The 17,458-nt window shown below is 41.0% G+C and overlaps 1 protein-coding gene and 1 long non-coding RNA gene across 13 annotated transcripts in view; one reads left to right on the top strand and one right to left on the bottom strand.

The window, feature by feature from the left end:
- Positions 1–10,535, bottom strand: part of FERMT1 (FERM domain containing kindlin 1) — a 38,849-nt gene extending 28,314 nt beyond the window's left edge. The window contains exons 1-5 of one of the 4 annotated variants that reach the window (XM_074346942.1): positions 10,513–10,535; positions 8,660–8,866; positions 5,279–5,447; positions 3,994–4,227; positions 1,116–1,262 (exon numbers count right to left, since the gene is read on the bottom strand). In XM_074346942.1, the coding sequence (XP_074203043.1) occupies positions 1,116–1,262; positions 3,994–4,227; positions 5,279–5,429 (532 nt within the window). In that variant the 5' untranslated portion in view covers positions 5,430–5,447; positions 8,660–8,866; positions 10,513–10,535. Of the gene's footprint in view, positions 1–1,115; positions 1,263–3,993; positions 4,228–5,278; positions 5,448–8,659; positions 8,867–9,847; positions 9,990–10,261; positions 10,402–10,512 lie in introns of those variants that run through there. The other 3 variants (XM_045508588.2, XM_010972716.3, XM_074346943.1) reach the window with 3 other exon arrangements.
- The window catches only part of LOC123613607 (uncharacterized), a 387,060-nt gene continuing 380,023 nt past the window's right edge, over positions 10,422–17,458 (top strand). For all 9 annotated transcript variants that reach the window (XR_012500541.1, XR_012500538.1, XR_012500539.1 and 6 more), the window contains exon 1: positions 10,422–10,639. This is a non-coding gene — a long non-coding RNA (uncharacterized LOC123613607). The remainder of the gene's footprint in view (positions 10,640–17,458) is intronic.

Genomic DNA, 17,458 nt, shown 5'->3' with positions numbered 1-17,458 from the left:
CAGATACTGTTTTTTTTTTTTTCCTTTTTCTTTTAACAAATGGAAGGTTTGTGGCAACTGTGTGTTGAGCAAGTGCTTTGGCACCATTTTTCCAACCGGATTTGCTCTATTTGTGTCTCTGTGTCACAATTTGGTAATTCTCCAACTTTTTCATTATTGTTATATTTGTTATGGGGATCTGTGATCTCTGATGTTATTACTATGACTCGCTGAAGGCTCAGATGATGTTTAGCATTTTTAGCAATGAAGTATTTTTTTTATCTGTTACACACTTTATTTTGTTGTTTTTGTTGTTCTACTTTTTAAATTTAAATTTAATTGTGCTGTACACCAGAAACTGATACAACACTGTAAACTGACTATAACTCAAAAAAAAAAAATCCCTAAATGATACAGAATTTTAAAGCATCCTGAAAAGATAATATGCTTCTTGAGCTCCACTTTTATTCTGGATTCTCCTTCTTTAGAGACCATTCATGAAGTATTTTTTAATTAAGATGTGTACATTGTTTTTTTGAGACATAACGCTATCATTGCACAATTAATAGGTAACAGGATGGTGTAAACACAACCTGGGAAACACTGGGAAAACACTGGGAGACAAACAAAAAGTTTGTGTGACTTGCTTTATTGCAGTGGTCTGGAACCCAACTGGCAATATCTCTGAGATACGCCTGTAAAAATAAAAGGATGACGCCTTTCCAAAATTGTTACCGCCCCTCCTGTTCCACGCCCAAAGCAAAATGTGAACTGAATTCAGGAAGAGTCATGTGCAGGTAGGACCAGGAAGAGAAGCATATTTGAGTGATCCAACAAATCTCTATCCCACAATTTCACGGCCATTTCTACTGAAGTTTTGCCTCCATCAGCAACATAATGTATACAATTAACATAATGAGCTAGAAAACATACCTTGTTAACACATTTCTGTTCGTTCTAAAAGTAGTTGGAAATTCTTTCCTCATCACAGGAACTCTCAGTTTTAGTCCTTCTTTGTTTGGGGGAGAGAGGAAAGGCTGACTAGAGGGGAGGAGAGTTCTTGGGACTTAAGAATTACAAACATTTTTGGATTTAATAATGAATTAAAACAACAAAACACCTCTGACGAATCTTACCTCGTGGACCCGAAATTGTTGGAGAGCCCTCTAGGTTTAAAATATCTTCAGTTACAGGGTCCTTATTATTTTTTTCTTTTTTTTTCTTCTTTTTAAAATATTCACCAGAAGGCTTTAACAAGGAAAGTTCTTCTGATCTTCTAATATCTAAAAAAACATTCAATGTGAAAAAGAAAAGAAGAAAAGCAGCAAGTAAAAAGAGAATTCCTTCTAAGACTCAGAGCCATGCTGGCCATCTGAAACCACTTCTCAGGGAATTCCTCAGAATTAAATGGAACTTTAGTTTAGTTTACTTTTGCATCCCCTTTGAAGAAACTGAATGGGACCAGTGATCCCCAAAATGGATGTGTGTGTGTGTATCAAACAGGGGAAGCAGATTCAATCTAGCACAATTTCACTGTTCTTGTGTCATGTATTTTTTTACCAATTTTTCTGTCCCTCCTTCCTTCCCTCCTTCCTTTCTTTTTCTTTTGTTAGTTTTTAAACAACAACCAAGGACCCCACCCTTTTCCTTTATGGACCAGTGATCCTCAGAGCCTTTCTTTACACATGCCCAATAGCTCCTTCCCTCCCTGTGCAGACATCATTGCCCTGCCCTTCTCTTGGCCTCAGCTTTGACCCGACTCCCAGTGCCAGCTAGGACGTGTGTCTCTCTGTCCAAGGGCTTGCTCGGGATGCCAGAGTCTGCATGGCCCAGATACAGATGCACCAGGCCACACCAGTCCAGAGAACTGATGTTCCCCAAGAGCAGCCCTAAATGTGTGACAAGAGGGGTATCAACACCCCAGCTCCCATGCCCCTTGAGTGGCACAGCTCCGAGGTGGTCTCCAGTTGCCTGCAGTGTGAATAGATTAGTGACACTCGCTTATTATGGGCCTTCTCTTCCCAGTCTCGCTTCCCAACCCCCAGCCAGGGTTTCCAGGCATCCCTTTAAAATTAATAATATTTGTACTTGAATTCTCACTTCAGGGCCTGCTTCTGGAGAACTCAAACTAAGAAGATAGTCCCCATTTTCCTCCATTAATCAAATATAATTGCCATTTCCAATCTGATAACTAGTAAGCACACTGGGATGCTATGATCCCAGATAAAAGCCAAGGAGAGCGGATGCTGGAGTCTCTGGGCAGCTTTCCTGGAGGTAGATGCACTGATTTCATAGGTCCGCCTACTTGTGAGTTCAAACACCGCTTAGCTCCGAGGCTGCGGCTGGCAGTTCAGCCCAAGTCCCTCCCAGTAACCAGGAAGCCTGATTGTCAGGTTGCCACACACACCTGTGACCATTCCAAATACATAATTTACATGTAAAACCTGGAGATGAATCAAAATTTCTGGTGGAAGCATTAGAAACAAAACAAAAAAACCCCACCGATAATCACCAAGCCCAAGATTTGTGTCTTTTCTTTTCTTCCAGGGAAAAGTTATATTGCTAAATTTGGTTTAGCTTCAATTGGTGAAATACAAAAAGTGATTATTAGAAATACTGAATTGGGACCTTTAGAACTACCATGGAGATATAATCTGGAAAAGAGAAGAATGAATGAATGCTTGTTTATTTCACAACCTCAAGGTTTTGGCCCCCGCTACAATGTGTGCTTGCAGTCCACTGTGGCAGGTGGAATGTACAATTTTATTTACTCATTGACTTTGTTTTCAAACCCTTGTTAGACTATCCCCAGAAACAGCATGCCCTGTGCTTGTCATTTGCTCACTATGCATCGGGGACAATTCTGCAATTTACATTCTGTAACGGAAGCTTCCATTCATTTGTTCTGTCAACAGTTACTAAGCAGCTGATGTGCTGGGGATTAGAAACACAGACGTGCTCAAGAAACAGTCTGTCTTCAACCTATTTTATACCACACCAGCACACTACCCAACACTGGCACTTTCAATCCTGTCTACACTATTACACTTTTTCCTTTTTTCCCCGTCCTACCTGTCTCCTTTTAACATTTTTTTTTTTTACAAGATTTATCTTCTGTCTCTGTATGCTGCAATGCTAGCTCAAGGCAGGCAGGGATTTGGGGCTATTTTTATTGCTAACCAATCCCTAGCACGCACCACAGCGTCTGCCAAATCAAACTATATATATTTGTCGAAAGAATGAATGAGCAGTTTACAGTTTAAGGGGGAAGATAGATTATTTACTCATATATTGTACAGACTGTGTTCAAACACTTAATCTTAGCCTTGGGACCAAAGAATATACCTACGCACTTTCAAAAACCATAAAATAAGGACACCTTCATGACACACGGTTCACTCCCAATATTGAAGTCCCACCGAGACGAAATGTTTTGGGCAGTGTTGGTCCTAATGGCTGTTAAACTCATGGGACACCGACCCATAAGAATTAGTTTCCGATCCATAATTAGGAGCACTTTTCTGTTTTAAATAAAGTCCACACATGAATTTTTTAGCCAGAGCTATTTACCAGAGCCAAGTGTTAGGGAAGCAATAAGACATTGCAACACCATTATCTCAAAAACAATAAAGACGCATCAGCTCTGTGGTGATAATGATTTAATAGGACTCTTTGTTTGTCTTAAGTATAAGGATGACGTCAGAATGGCTTAGAGAAATGAGTTTTGGTGGGGAAATCTTAATGGGGTTGTCTCTTCTGTTTATAAACCTCTTTTGAAACAGTTTTAAGCTCTGTGGAAGTGAATCTGATTTATTCCAATAATGTTCCACTTCGTTTAACCCCATTGAAACGGCTGAAGTGCCCAGAACTGGGCTTTGGAAGTGTGCTCCTAACAAGGGAAGTGTTCGGTAAAGCCAACCGCTTGTGGGCGGAAGCCGCACGTAATTTTCCTGTCCCCCTTTGCTGCGTCCAGAGGGCACAGGCGCGGCCCCCCTCCCCGCCCCCGAAACTCACTCAGGGCTCTGCAGATGTCACCGACAGCTTTAAACACCACGGCCGAGAAGCTGACCCGCAGCCGCACCGTCCTCATATTCGGCAGGCGGAGGCGGAGCATCTTGTGCTGAGGGGTGAAGAGGAGCTTTGCGTCTGCCTGGACCCCGCATTTGTCCAGAGTCCAGTGCGTTTTCAGAAGCCAGCAGTGCTTCTGTTCCCACCAAAGGGCAAAGTCCGACCAGTCCTGGGGTATGTCTGCAAGAACGGGAAACCCCGTGGAGCAGAGTGAGAGCTGGCACCCCGCAGCCCGGAGGCAATTCCATCGCGAGCAAAACGGCACCCCACCTCCAGCGCCCACCCCCTCCGCCTACAGCCCACGGCTCAGCAGCTCTCGGCATCTCTTCAAAGTCCCTAAGGCGGGGCAGGTAGAAGACAGGCTGGACCTTAACCTTCTTTATATTAAGAAACTGGACGGCACAGAAACATGCAAATTTTGTTCCTGATGAAATTCTTTACTCTCATGAAGAATCACTTAAAAATACTGTATCACTAGTGTAAATGAAAAGCCAATATCTATGGCTTAAATAGAAGACAGAAATAAATACAAAGAAAATAGAATAATATTAAATTCTAGGTCCATCATGTTGACACTTGATGTGAAGACTCTGACCCTGAAGACTTACTTCTTTCCTTGTTTAAACAGGGCGAGTAGCAAATGGTGGACAGATGGTGAAAGAAGAATAGGAACACACATAATATATATTCTCTATTCTATTATATGTTCTATATATTCTTGTTCATATTCTTATTTTTCATTCTTATATATGTAAAACATATATATCTTATATATATTTCATATTTATATATATAACTGAATCACTTTGCTGTACACCAGAAACTAACACAACACTGTAAATCAACTATACTTCAATTAAAAAAAAAAGACACGTTGGCACCAAACTGCCTGTATCATGGAGCAATTAAGCATCAACAGAGAATCACACACTAGCCTAAGGCCCCAGGTGTAAAGTCACCCTAGATGTCACTGTTCTTTTGTAAATATGTTATTACACCTACTGGGGAGATTTAGTTTACTATCAAAGACTCAAGTTTTCACAAAGGGGTCCAAGGGGCTGTTTGGGCTCTTTCATGGCTCCCTATTTCTCTTCTTCTTGCAGAGAGGATACATTACAGGATGGATAATCAGAAAAACTTAGATGATCAGACAACCCAGATTACCCATTTAGTGGTGATGCAACAGAGAGGGTTTCAAATGTAGGGAAACAATAAAGAAGTGGTAACTTACTGATCTGTTCCACTAACTTGAGCATCACTCCCCCAATGTGCAAGTCTCCAGACACTCTCAGCGTGATGTCCTTCTGCTCCTCTTCATTTGGATGGTCAACTCGGACCACGAGCTCCCAAGAAGCAGAGGCAAAGTCACTGGATGAGAGCATCCTGGCAAATGCAGGTGTCTGCGTGTAGAAAGGCAGATAGACCAGAATGTGAGAAGGAGACTGGGGCTTGCCAAGTAGATACTGCAGAGAAAACTTTCTTTCTTTTTTTTTTCATTTTACCCCCTCTTAAAAATGCTGTGGGGTTCCTGATATGAAATTTAGCATCTTAACTTTGAAGACAAAAACTCCTATAAAAATGACCTCAAGCTTTCTAAATTTATGTACTTCCCCTTTCCACCCCCAGGACCACCTGGCTATTTACTTTCTGTGCCTGTCTAATCCATTCATCCTTCTCTACTGACTTTTCTTGATCTTCTCTGAACATATTTTAGCAACAGGCAACAAATTATGACAATCCTTGACAATTAAAAAAACTTTATTGAAGTATAATTTGCATACAATAAAATGCATTGATTTTAAGTGTACAGTTTGATGCTTTTGGTTGTATGCAAATCATACCTCAATAAAACTGATTTTTAAAAAGAATGTCATTAAAACCTTTATCTCTAATATATATTAGCAATTTTAAGCCAGGACTATGGTGACCCCCGAGAAACATTATTTTTAATAATAAGCAATAATTATGATAAAAACTCTCCAGCAAATGGGCATAAAAGGGAACATAACTTGACATAATAAAGGCCATATATGACAAACACCATTGAGTGTAAATAATATCATATTTGACATTGAAAAGCTAAAAGCAATTCCTCTAAGATGAGGAATAAGACAAGAATGCCCACTCTTGCCACTTTTATTCAACATAGTATTGGAAGTCCTAGCCACAGCAATCAGAGAAGAAAAAAGAAATAAAAGGAATTCAAATTGGAAAGGAAGAAATAAAAGTGTCACTGCTTGCAGATGATGTGATACCATATAGAGAAAATCCTAAAGATGCCACCAGAAAACTATTAGAGCTCATCAATAAATTTGGTAAAGTTGCAGGACACAAAATAAATACACAGAAATCTTTTGCATTTCTTTTACTAACAACTATCAGCAAGAGAAATTAAGGAAATAATTCTATTTACCATTGCATCAAAAAGAACAAAATACCTAGGAATAAACCTACCTAAGGAGGTAAAAGACCTGTACTCAGAAAACTATTAGACACTGATGAAAGAAACTGAAGACAACACAAGCAGATGGAAAGATATACCATATTATTGGATTGGAAGAATCAATATTGTTAAAATGACCATACCACCTAAGCTAATCTACAGATTCAATGCAATCCCTATCAAAATACTAAGGGAATTTTTCGTAGAACTAGAACAAATAATTTTAAAATTTGTACAGAAACACAAAAGACTCCAAATAGCCAAAAAAATCTTGAGAAAGAAGAACAAAGCTGGAGGAATCATGCTCCATGACTTCAGACTATACTACAAAGCTACAGTAATCAAAACAGTGTGGTACAAGAAAAACCAAAAAAACCCAACCAGATACACAGATCAACAGAACAGAGCAAAGAGCCAAGAAATCAATCCACAAACTTATGGTCAATTAATCTACAACAAAGGAGGCAAGAGTATATAACAAAGAAAAGGCAATCTCTTCAATAAGTGGTGCTGGGAAAACTGGACAGCTACATGTGAAAGAATGACATTAGAACATTCTCTAACATCATATACAGAAATAAACTCAAAATGCATTAAAAACCTAAATGTAAGACCAGAAATCATGAAACTCCTAGAAGAAACCCTAGGCAGAACACTCTTTGACATAAATTGTAGCAATATTATTTTTGGATCTGACTCCTAAAGCAAGGAAATAAAAGCAAAAATAAGGGGAAACTAATTAGACTTAAAAAGCTTTTGCACAGCAAAGGAAACCATCTACAAAATGAAAAGACAACCTACTGAATGGGAGAAAATATTTGCAAATGATGTGACCAACAAGGGGTTAATATCCACAGTATACAAACAGCTCATACAACTCAACATAAAAAAAACACAACCTGATTAAAAAATGGGCAAAATACTTGAACAGATATTTTTCCAAAGAAGCCAACACGCCCATGAAAAGATGTTCAGCATCGTTAATCATTAGAGGAATGCAAATTAAACCACAATGAGATACACCTCATAGCTGTCAGAGTGGCCATCATCAAAAAGAACACAAATCACAAATGTTGGCAAGGACATGGAGAAAAGGGAACCCTTGTACACTGTTGCTGGGAATGTAAGTTGGTGCAGCTGCTACAGAAAACAGTATGGAGGTCTGTCAAAAAACTAAAAATAGAACTATCATATGACCCAGCTAATTCCACTCTTGGGTATATATCCAAAAAACCCAAAAACACTAATTTGAAAAGATACATGCACCCCAATGTTTACTGCAGTATTATTTATAATATCCAACATATGGAAGCAACCTGTGTCCATCAACAGAAGAATAGAGAAAGAAGATACAGTATATATCTCTATATATGTGTATGTATATATGATGGAATACTACTCAACCATAAAAAAGAATGCAATTTTGCCATTTGCAACAACATGGATGGACTTGGAGGGTATTATGCTAAGTTAAATAGGTCAGAGAAAGACAAATACTGTATGATGTCACTTATATGTGGAATCTAAAAAAATAAAACAAGCTAGTGAATATAACAAAAAGGAAACAGACTCACAGATATAGAGAACAAACTAGTGGCTACCAGTAGGCAGAGAGAAGGAGGGAGGGGCAAGTTAGGGGTAGGGGAATAAGAAGTACAAACTAGTATGTATAAAACAAGGATATATTATACAACACAGGAAATATAGCCACTATTTTATAATAATTATAAATGGAGTATAACCTTTAAAAATTGTGAATCACTATATTGTATACCTGTAACTTATATAATATTGTACATCAACTATACCTCAATAAAAAAGTTAAAAAAAGTATAAGAAAGCAATACTTAACCAGTGTTATACCAATTTTGTGTTCATATGAAACCGTTCACATTTGTAAGCAAAACAGAATCACAAAATAGATAAATGCTGCAAATCTAAATAGGTTTAGGGCAGATTTCATTTGTTTGAATCAAACTCAAGAGTTCAGAGGTAGCTCCTTATGTTCTTATGACTAGAAGGGTCTCAATGATGTAATGCTTGCACCTCCCAATGCACAGAGGCACCCATAAAGACCTTCTGCATGGGCAGTGCTGTGCAATGATTATACTGGGCCTAGCCACTCGCCTCATTGTCATTAGCCTCAGGTATCATTTATCATTTACTTACCGAGTAGTTATCTGTGTTAACTACTATCCTTGATTATCACCTTCATCCTCTCAGCAATCCCATTTAGAGATGAGGCAACTCAGGCTCAGAGAGGTTAGGGAACTTAATCAAAAACCACACAGCAAGTTAGGTGGTGGAGTGCAAACAGAAATCCAGGTTCTAACTCCAAACTCTTAACCACCACAGCGGGACACGTCTTTGGTAATGCTGCAATGACAATATGAAATAAAACATCTTAAAACCATATGAACTAAAATTTCAGTAAGCATTTCTACTAACATAGATCTTTCCCAGTGAGGAGACAATAAAGATACTTCCTTCATATCCAAACTTAACATGGCATTGAAGTACTTGACCTTAAGATCCTTACAGTTTCTAAAATAGTATGATTTGAGGTTAGTTATTTAAAGTGTTTTGTACATAAAGAATATAACCTTTTTTTTTTTTTTTTTAAAGGTGGCTCCTTACTGCTTGTTTTGTGAGCAGAGAGTTCTTTTCCTAACCTGGGCAATCAAAACACTTCTCATTTAGGCAATAGATGGTGATTTCCTTACAACGAAATCAGGTTAAAATTAGACAGTCTGGTTTCCCCACATTCCTCTCCTATCTTTCTGCGCCTTCATGTTTGAGTGCACCTTGTGCAGCAAGCTGTTACTTGTTGAGAAAAGCAGCAAACTTTAACTGGGAAAGCACATATAAGTTAAAGGACAGGAATAAGAAGCAAAGCGCACCAGCAGACCTGCCTTCCCTGGGAAGCCCAGGGGTCCACTTCATCGTGTCCTTTATAGGAAACTCAAGCAAGACTGACAGAGACAGGCAAGCAGAGAGACTGAAAGACGGGGAAATCGCCCCTGTTTCTTCCCCTGGAAGATCACAAAGCGGGTGGGTTCGAGGGCCACTCGGCCTGACTTTTGCCAGCTCCGCAGGGTCCTGGGGCCCAGGGGAGTGCGGTGGGTGGGAGAAACCGGCTCCTTACCCCCGTAAAGGCAGGACCCGCTGCTGGACTGAGAGTTTATTTTGCGAGGCGAGACGCGCAAGGCCCGAGAAGGTGGTCACAGCTGAACATGATTTTAAATTCAGCAGCTATTTAAGTGCGAGCACTGCAGAAAGGACGGGGGCAGGGGTCTCCAGAACCAGCGTTGCCCGTCGCAGCCGCCCCCCGCCCCGCCCGGGCCCCTCGGCACCCACCTCCCTTCCCGAACCCGCGGCGTGCGGCCTCGCAGCCGGGCATGTGCAGCGCCGCGCCCCTGGAGACCCGGGCAGAGACCACCCAGGCGGGGCCAGGGGGCGCGCGGCGGCGGCGGCGGCGGCGGCGGCTCCCAGAGGCTGCAGCGGGCGAGGATCTGCGTGCGGACCTGCCGCCGAGACTGGCGCCCGCCCCCGCCGCCCGTCTCCGCCCCGCGCGGCCCCCGGGGCACCGGCCCGCCGACGCGGCGGGCAGGCGGCGGCACGCCCAGCCCCCGCCCGCCAGGTCCCGCTGCGGGGGAGGGGGCGCTCCGCAGACGTGACCCGCACAGGGGGCTCGCGGGGCTGCCACGCGGCGGTAGGGCGCGGAGAACCCGGACGGGTGCTCGGCCCCGCGCCCCTCTTGCGACCTCTCACCTCCACCCCCTTGGACCGCCGTCAGTTTCCCGAGGCCTGCCCGGGACTAGCCGGGTGATTAAGTCCTCCCGGCCCTCCGGGTGTAACCATCACTGACACCCCGGGGTGCGTCCACCTCCGGAAGCCGGGAACCGCCGCCCCTCCTTAAGGAGCCCGGCGGACCTGTGGCCGCCAGGTGGAAGAAGCGGATCATCTCTGAGTAAGAGGGTGAGGCAAACCCCTGAGAAGGGTGAGGCGCCCCAAACACGCACCTCGGAAGACCCGGGGGGCGCCCCAAGGCCACGCCCCACGCGGAAGTCTGGGTGGCTCACCTCGGACTCACCGCCCAGCCCGCCACTCACCTTCCGGTTGGACAGACTTCCAAAGAGAGCGGGAAAGGTGGGTGACCTTGGGCGTATTTTACACACCCTCTCAAACTGCCTTCTCCCAGATTACACACAATTGTGGAGTGTTTACTACGCCCCAGGCCTGGGGCTGAGCTTGGAGGATACAGCGGTTATAAAACAGACCTGGAAATGATAGTCTGTAAAATGGCTAGAGGGATGGGATTCCAGTCACCATTCCGTGACAGAATTAAATTCAGTCCAAGGAGGACTTTCACGCAGCATAATACAACCTTTAGCGATTTTCATCAAGTACATAAAGCTTTAGATAACTTATATATTAATTTAAAATGTTATAAAATTTAGAAGTGGAATCCTTGTTTTTGTTTGGACATTATCATATTAGCCATTATTATGCTTTTGAAAGTACTTTAAATTTAATTTGAAAAGGTCAGTTGAACAATCCTCGGCAAATACGGGATTTTTATCTTTAGAATGATCAAAACTTCGAAACTAAATTCCCTAATTTGGTAGTTTGTCAACTATGGGAATGTGGCCAGCGGTCATCTGGTCCCACTTCTCTGGGTGCCCAACACCGACTGGGCAAATATACTCTTCTCTTGGGCAGAAATTTTATAAGACTGACTTTCGGGAGACTGTGCATGGGTGATTAGATCATAGACTGTCTTCAGGCTCTTGGATGTTATGATGAAGTAGTAATGGTTTTATTTATCTCAAATTAGTTTCTTATTGTAGTTGAAAATATCTGGAGTATGCTAAACAATTTAATTGGTTTTATGCTTTCTGCTTGGCCTAAATTATTTTCTAAGCTTTTAGTTGAGATATTATATGTTTGTATGCAAGAACACAAATCATGAATACCAGCTGATGAATTTTCACATACCGAACACATTCGTACAGTAAACGCTCAGATCAAAACACAAGACATCGCCAGTCCCCAGAAACTCCCTCATCCCACATTTTAGTTACTACCGCCTGCCACTGAGAGTAACCATTATCTTGACTTCTAATCCTTAGATGGGTTTTGCTGATGTCTGTACCATATGCAAATGGAATCAGAGAATATATACTACTTTGTGTCTGGTTTCTTTTGTTCAATATTATGTTTCTGAGTTTCATCCATATTGAATGTCCTAGGCTTTATTTTTTAATTTTTTTTGCTTACTACCTGGTTATTATTCTTGTGATGCAGGCCCAATTCATCCCCCCAAGGTTCTGGTTTAGAAGTGTATAAAAAGTGTATTCTGGACTTCAAAATTTCCTACATATATAAACAAGCAGTACTCACCTGAACCCCTCTTAAAAAACAAGCTGAATCAACACTTTCAGTCCGTTATTTAATTCATACATATTCATCAAGCAATGAATAAGCTTATTTATTCATTCAGTCACTGCATTACTGTGAGCTAGGCACTGGAACATGTGCTGAAAATACTCAGATTAGGCATAAACTTTATCTTCAGATCATAACTGTGATGCTAACGAATTCAGAAGAGGGGTGTTTCCCTCTGCCAGACGTGGTGGAGAGTATGAGCTGAGGCTTCAGAAAGGAGGGGACTTCTGAGATGGAATTGCAAGGGTTGGATAAAGCTTAATATTTGCCTATAATAACCTGTAGTCTCTAGAAAACTGTTTTAAGGAATTTTTTTTCGTTGGCAGATAGTTACTGTGCTTTAGGAGCTGTATCTCCTGATCTCAAAAATCCGCATGTTCACAGGTGCAAATATTGAAACAATAACTATTATCAGATAGTTACTGAAAACTGATGTGAGAATTATTACTCTCAATAAGTAAGTTGTCATGTCTGTATTATCATACAGGATGTGAGTGTGTAACAGAGAAGAGCAAACCTGAAATAAGCATGATAGCCCATTCTCAAGGCTGTGTCTCCCAGACTTGACTTTTTTTTTTTTAATTTCTTTTTTAAAATTTGCATTCTTTTTTTTTTATTGAAGTATAGTCATTTTACAATGTTGTGTCAATTTCTGGTGTACAGCATAATAGTTCAGTCATACATACACATACATATATTTCTTTTCATATTCTTTTTCATTTTAGGTTACTGCAAGATATTGAATCTAGTTCCCCTTGATATACAGTAGAAACTTGTTGTTTATCTGTTTTATATATCATAATTAGTATCTGCAAATCTCGAATTCCCAATTTATCCCTTCCCACCCCTTTTCCCCCTGGTAACTGTAAGTTTGTTTTCTGTGTCTGTGAGTCTGTTTCTGTTTTGTAAATAAGTTCATTTGTGTCATTTTTTAAGATTCCACACGTAAGTGATATACAGTATTTGTCTTTCTCTTTCTGGCTTCAGTTAGAATGACGATTTCCAGATCCATCCATAGTTGCTGCAAATGGCATTGTTTATTCTTTTTTGTGGCTGAGTAGTATTCCATTGTATAAATATATCACAACTTCTTTATCCAGTCATCTGTTGGTGGACATTTAGGTTGCTTCCATGTGTTGACTATTGTATATAATGTTGCTGTGAACATTGGGAATGCATGTATCTTTTCCAATTAGAGTTCCCTCTGGATACATGCCCAGGAGTGGGATTGCTGGATCATATGGTAAGTCTATTTTTAGTTTTTTGAGGAATCTCCGTACTGTTTTCTGTAAACACTAAACTAATGGCTGCACTAAACTACATTCCCACCAACAGTGTGGGAGAGTTCCCTTTTCTCCACACCCTCTCCAGTATTTATCATTTGTGGACTTTTTAATGATGGTCATTCTGACTCGTGTGAGATGATACCTCATTGTAGTTTTGATTTGTATTTCCCTAGTAATTAGCGATATTCAGCATCTTTTCATGTGCCTATTGGCTATTTGTGTGCCTTCATTGGAGAAATATCTGTTTGGGCTTTATGCCCATTTTTGGATTTTTTTTTTGTTGTTGTTATTGAGTTTTGTGGGCTGTTTGTATATTCTGGAAGTTAAGCCCTTGTCAGTCGCATCATTTGCAAATCTTTTTCTCCCATTCTGTAGGTTGTCTTTCTGTTTTGTTTATAGTTTCCTTTGTTGTGCAAAAATTTATATGTTTAATTAGGTCCCACTTGTTTATTTTTGCTTTTATTTCTTTTATCTCAGGCTTGACTTTGGAAGATATAACACTTTTTACTCATATAGAGATAAAAAATTGCAAAACAGGGAATAACATTTGTCTTGCTGGAGGGTAACAGGAACATGGAGCCCTCAGCTAGTGGACAAATGCAAGCACCGAGGATTCTGGTACCGAGTTTTGCAACAACCTGCCACACCTTCTCCCCTTTTAGTATAAAAGAAACCTGAATTCTAACTCAGGGAGGATGGTTCCTTGGGACAATAGTCCATCATTTTCTTGGTCTGCTGGCTTTTCAAGTACAAGTCACTATTCCTTACCCTAACAACTCATCTCTCAATTTACTGGCCTGTCATGTGGTGAGCAGAACAAGCTTGGACTCAGTAACAAGTACACAGGAATGGATGGGAGATGTGTCTGTGTTCTTACTCACAGAACAGAAAAGGGAAATAAAGCGGTGAAGGGCCTTTGAACGTCCTAGCTACCTTAACTTTTTAATCACAGGTGACAATTCCTCTAACACCATTTCTACCAGATGAGCCCTCGAGGTGTAAAAGATTCTATATAATTAACTTAGACTGAGAAAGCTGCTTGAAGGAGAGAAGAGGTGGAGTTAGTTTCCTGATTGATGGGTTTATTTGACAAAACAAATCAGCTGTTACCCAGTGTAAATTTCTTTCGGCTTATAAACATACTGCACATCTGGCAACTAAGAAACGGCCACAGTCACCTAAAATGCATTTTTATTTTCGCCGAGTCCTTGGGACTCAGGGACTGTGTTTACGTTTGTGGAGAACATGTTGTATTTAGTGCAAAGAAGCAGAATGTGCCTGTTACAGCTACACCCTCCTTTCCAGCTGAATGGGTAATCAGCACTTTCTATGCCCAGGCAAGTTCTAAAATGTTCTCCCTGCGAGGGCAGAGAGGGTGTGTCCTGATGTGTCTACAGGCACCAGAGGAAGAAGGGTGAGGAACAGCAAAGGAACGTAAGAAGGCCTTGCTGTGGGCCACTCTGGAACCTGGCACTGAGAAGAAGCATGAAAGATGGTACCTCTCCCTCTCCCTCCCCTCTTTCTTCTTCTGTCCTTTGTATCCATCTCAATCAAAGGGCACAAAAGAATATCTACTAATCATTATTTTCCTTCTTTCCTGATAATAAAGTTCCCTTCCCCGGAGAAAACTGTTACTAGTTTCCCCGTGAACCTCCCAGAGATAGTTTATGTGTGCAGACTATGTTTGCTTTTTATACAAGTGATGGTACTCCATCCATAGTGTCTGTGGTTTTTCTCACTTTAAAATATCTTGCTGATGATAGCAGACATCATTCATATTCATGGCTGCTTACCAACCACCCTTGGAAAGTCCTCTTTACATCTGTAGAAATTCCTTTGTCATTTCTCCAGTCTAGAAATCAGAACTCAAATCCCCAGCCTCCCTTGCAGCCGGCGTAGAGGCCTGTGACCTAGACCATTTCACTCAGGTACACACAGGTATAGGTTTAATTTAGAAGTGAGTGAGATGCAAAGACAGGGTGTACTTGAAGCTTCCATCTAATAATCATAGAAAAGGATCATTGATGGATTTTAAAACTAGTGAGTAAAATTATGATGAGAAACAGGATTTTCTGTGGTCTCAAAGTATCTCCCGACAAAGTATTTGTCAATTACATAGGGAAAGATACACAGTAACATTAGAGTAGGAGAAACTGCGGGTATCCCCGTAATCAAGTGATCGAAATGCACACCATCTGTAATAATGCGCATCGACCTGGCACACCTGAGAAGGGACAGTGTCACTTCCGTGGTGTTCTTGTCCCAGGTAGCTAAGCTCAATTTAATTACGAGAAAACGTCAGATAAACCCAGATTGAAGGACAGTTTACAAAATAAATTGCTAATATTTAAAAGTGTCAGTTTTATATCTTGTCAGTACAAAGAATGTCAAACAAGTCAGGGACACATTTCTTCAATATTTCAAAAAAAACCCCCAAAACCTCGACCAGCACGTGCGTGTACAGTAGGGCCTCAGCACCCGGGAATGGAGTCTTACTGTCAGAGGAGGACCAGCGCTTGGCGTCCCAGGAAGAGGGACATTTAATCTTTACTTTTAACATGGACATTCTTTACTTCTGGTCAATGTACCTTTTCTTTAATAATTAAAGCAAATGTACAGTATATGTTTGATAGGCAAAAACAGGCTACTTTAGTCAGCATAAAATTCAAGTTAACTCATATATAAGCCAGGATGACTTGCCTGTATCTCAAGATGTGAAAATTTCTTTTGTCAGATTCTAGGGTTTAACCTGGGAACAAAGAACAGACGTCAGTGGGAATGCCTGTGAAATATGAATCGGGCAATAGATTACTTAATGGTATTATTTCAGTACTGATTTCCTGGTTTCCATAATGATACTGCTGTTATGTACAAGGGCATACAGGTTCTCTGTGTACTATTTTTGTAACTTTTCTGTAAGTCTAAAATTACTCAAAATAAGGAGGAGGTGGAGGGTGGCAATAGGATCTTGCTCTGACCCTGAACAGCACACTAAGAAGGTAAAGAGTGTTGGGGGTTCTGGATCCAGCCATGACCTTCCAGTGAGCAGACGGAGGAAAGACCATGTACAGATGATTGTTTGTTGTAACTCAGGTTTTCAAACTGGGTTGGGATGTGGGGACCCTGTCTAGTATTCATACCCTGGCAGTGAATTTACAGCGTGGTGGTTTCAGTTTCAGGTGGTCAGTTTCAGGATTTGGAAACTGACCGATCCAGGTTCACCTACGGGTGCTGCTGACACAGCAGATCCAAGGGCTTGGGCGTGTGTTAGCCTGGTTCTCTGGGCCTCAGTGTCTGCTTCTGCAAAACGAGCGTAACACTAATAGCCATCTCGTAAGGTGCTGTGAAATAAGAGAATGTTTCTAAAGCACTGAGCACAGAGCCTGAAACATGGCTCAGTAAATTTATTTATCACTAGAGTAATTAATGAATAAGAAAGAGGAGGAATTAGAGACTCCGAAGATGTTGCATTGCATCCTGGGGAGGTAGGGCTGTGCGCACCTCTCCTCCTGCCTTGCTTACAGGTAAGGGACCAAAGATGGGGAGGAATCTCACTTAGGTGAACCTGTAGGAATTTATTAACTTTTCCAAACTGCAACAGAGGGAAAATGCAACATTTTATACCTAGATTAGTAGAAGGGTCACAGTGAACTTTTTTCCAAATCAGTGCACTTGTAGGGTGCTCTATAAATACTGGAATAATCTCTGTCCTACTTTCTAGTAATAGATGTTCAGTACACACCAGCTATTGTTACAGTGGCAGGTATGATTTTGAAAAATCCAGAATGCTGAGTGTGAGAACAGCCATAGTCCTCTATTTTTCTAAATCTAACTTCATTTACTGATATTTTGATTGAAGATGGTTGATTGGCTCCTCATATTCATCTTTGCTTCCTATTGACTTCCGGCTAAAATTATAGTATTAAAATTGAAAAGGTCTAAACCTTTTTGTTAAAAGGTATAAACCTACAAAGACAAAAGTGAACAGGAGAAAGGCCATCAGCCAGTGAGGGATTTCAAGATTCCCTAGAAGAAAGGAAATTGAAGAAGGAGCGGTTAGTCATGAAGCAGGGCAGTGTATGTGAAAATGGGGATGTAACAGAGGTGTTCCAGAATATTCTCAGAGAAACTCAGGTCCTGGAAATGCCAGGCGTGACAGACAGTGGAAGGAGGATGTGTTGTCAAAAACAAGGGAATGAATAGAAAGTCTCTATGAAGAGCAGTCAATTTCCTT

This window comes from Camelus bactrianus, chromosome 19 (genome assembly GCF_048773025.1).
Source record: "Camelus bactrianus isolate YW-2024 breed Bactrian camel chromosome 19, ASM4877302v1, whole genome shotgun sequence".
NCBI lineage: Eukaryota > Metazoa > Chordata > Mammalia > Artiodactyla > Camelidae > Camelus > Camelus bactrianus.
The sequence above is the reverse complement of the archived record's forward strand: the minus strand, read 5'-3'. Positions and strand labels throughout refer to the sequence as shown.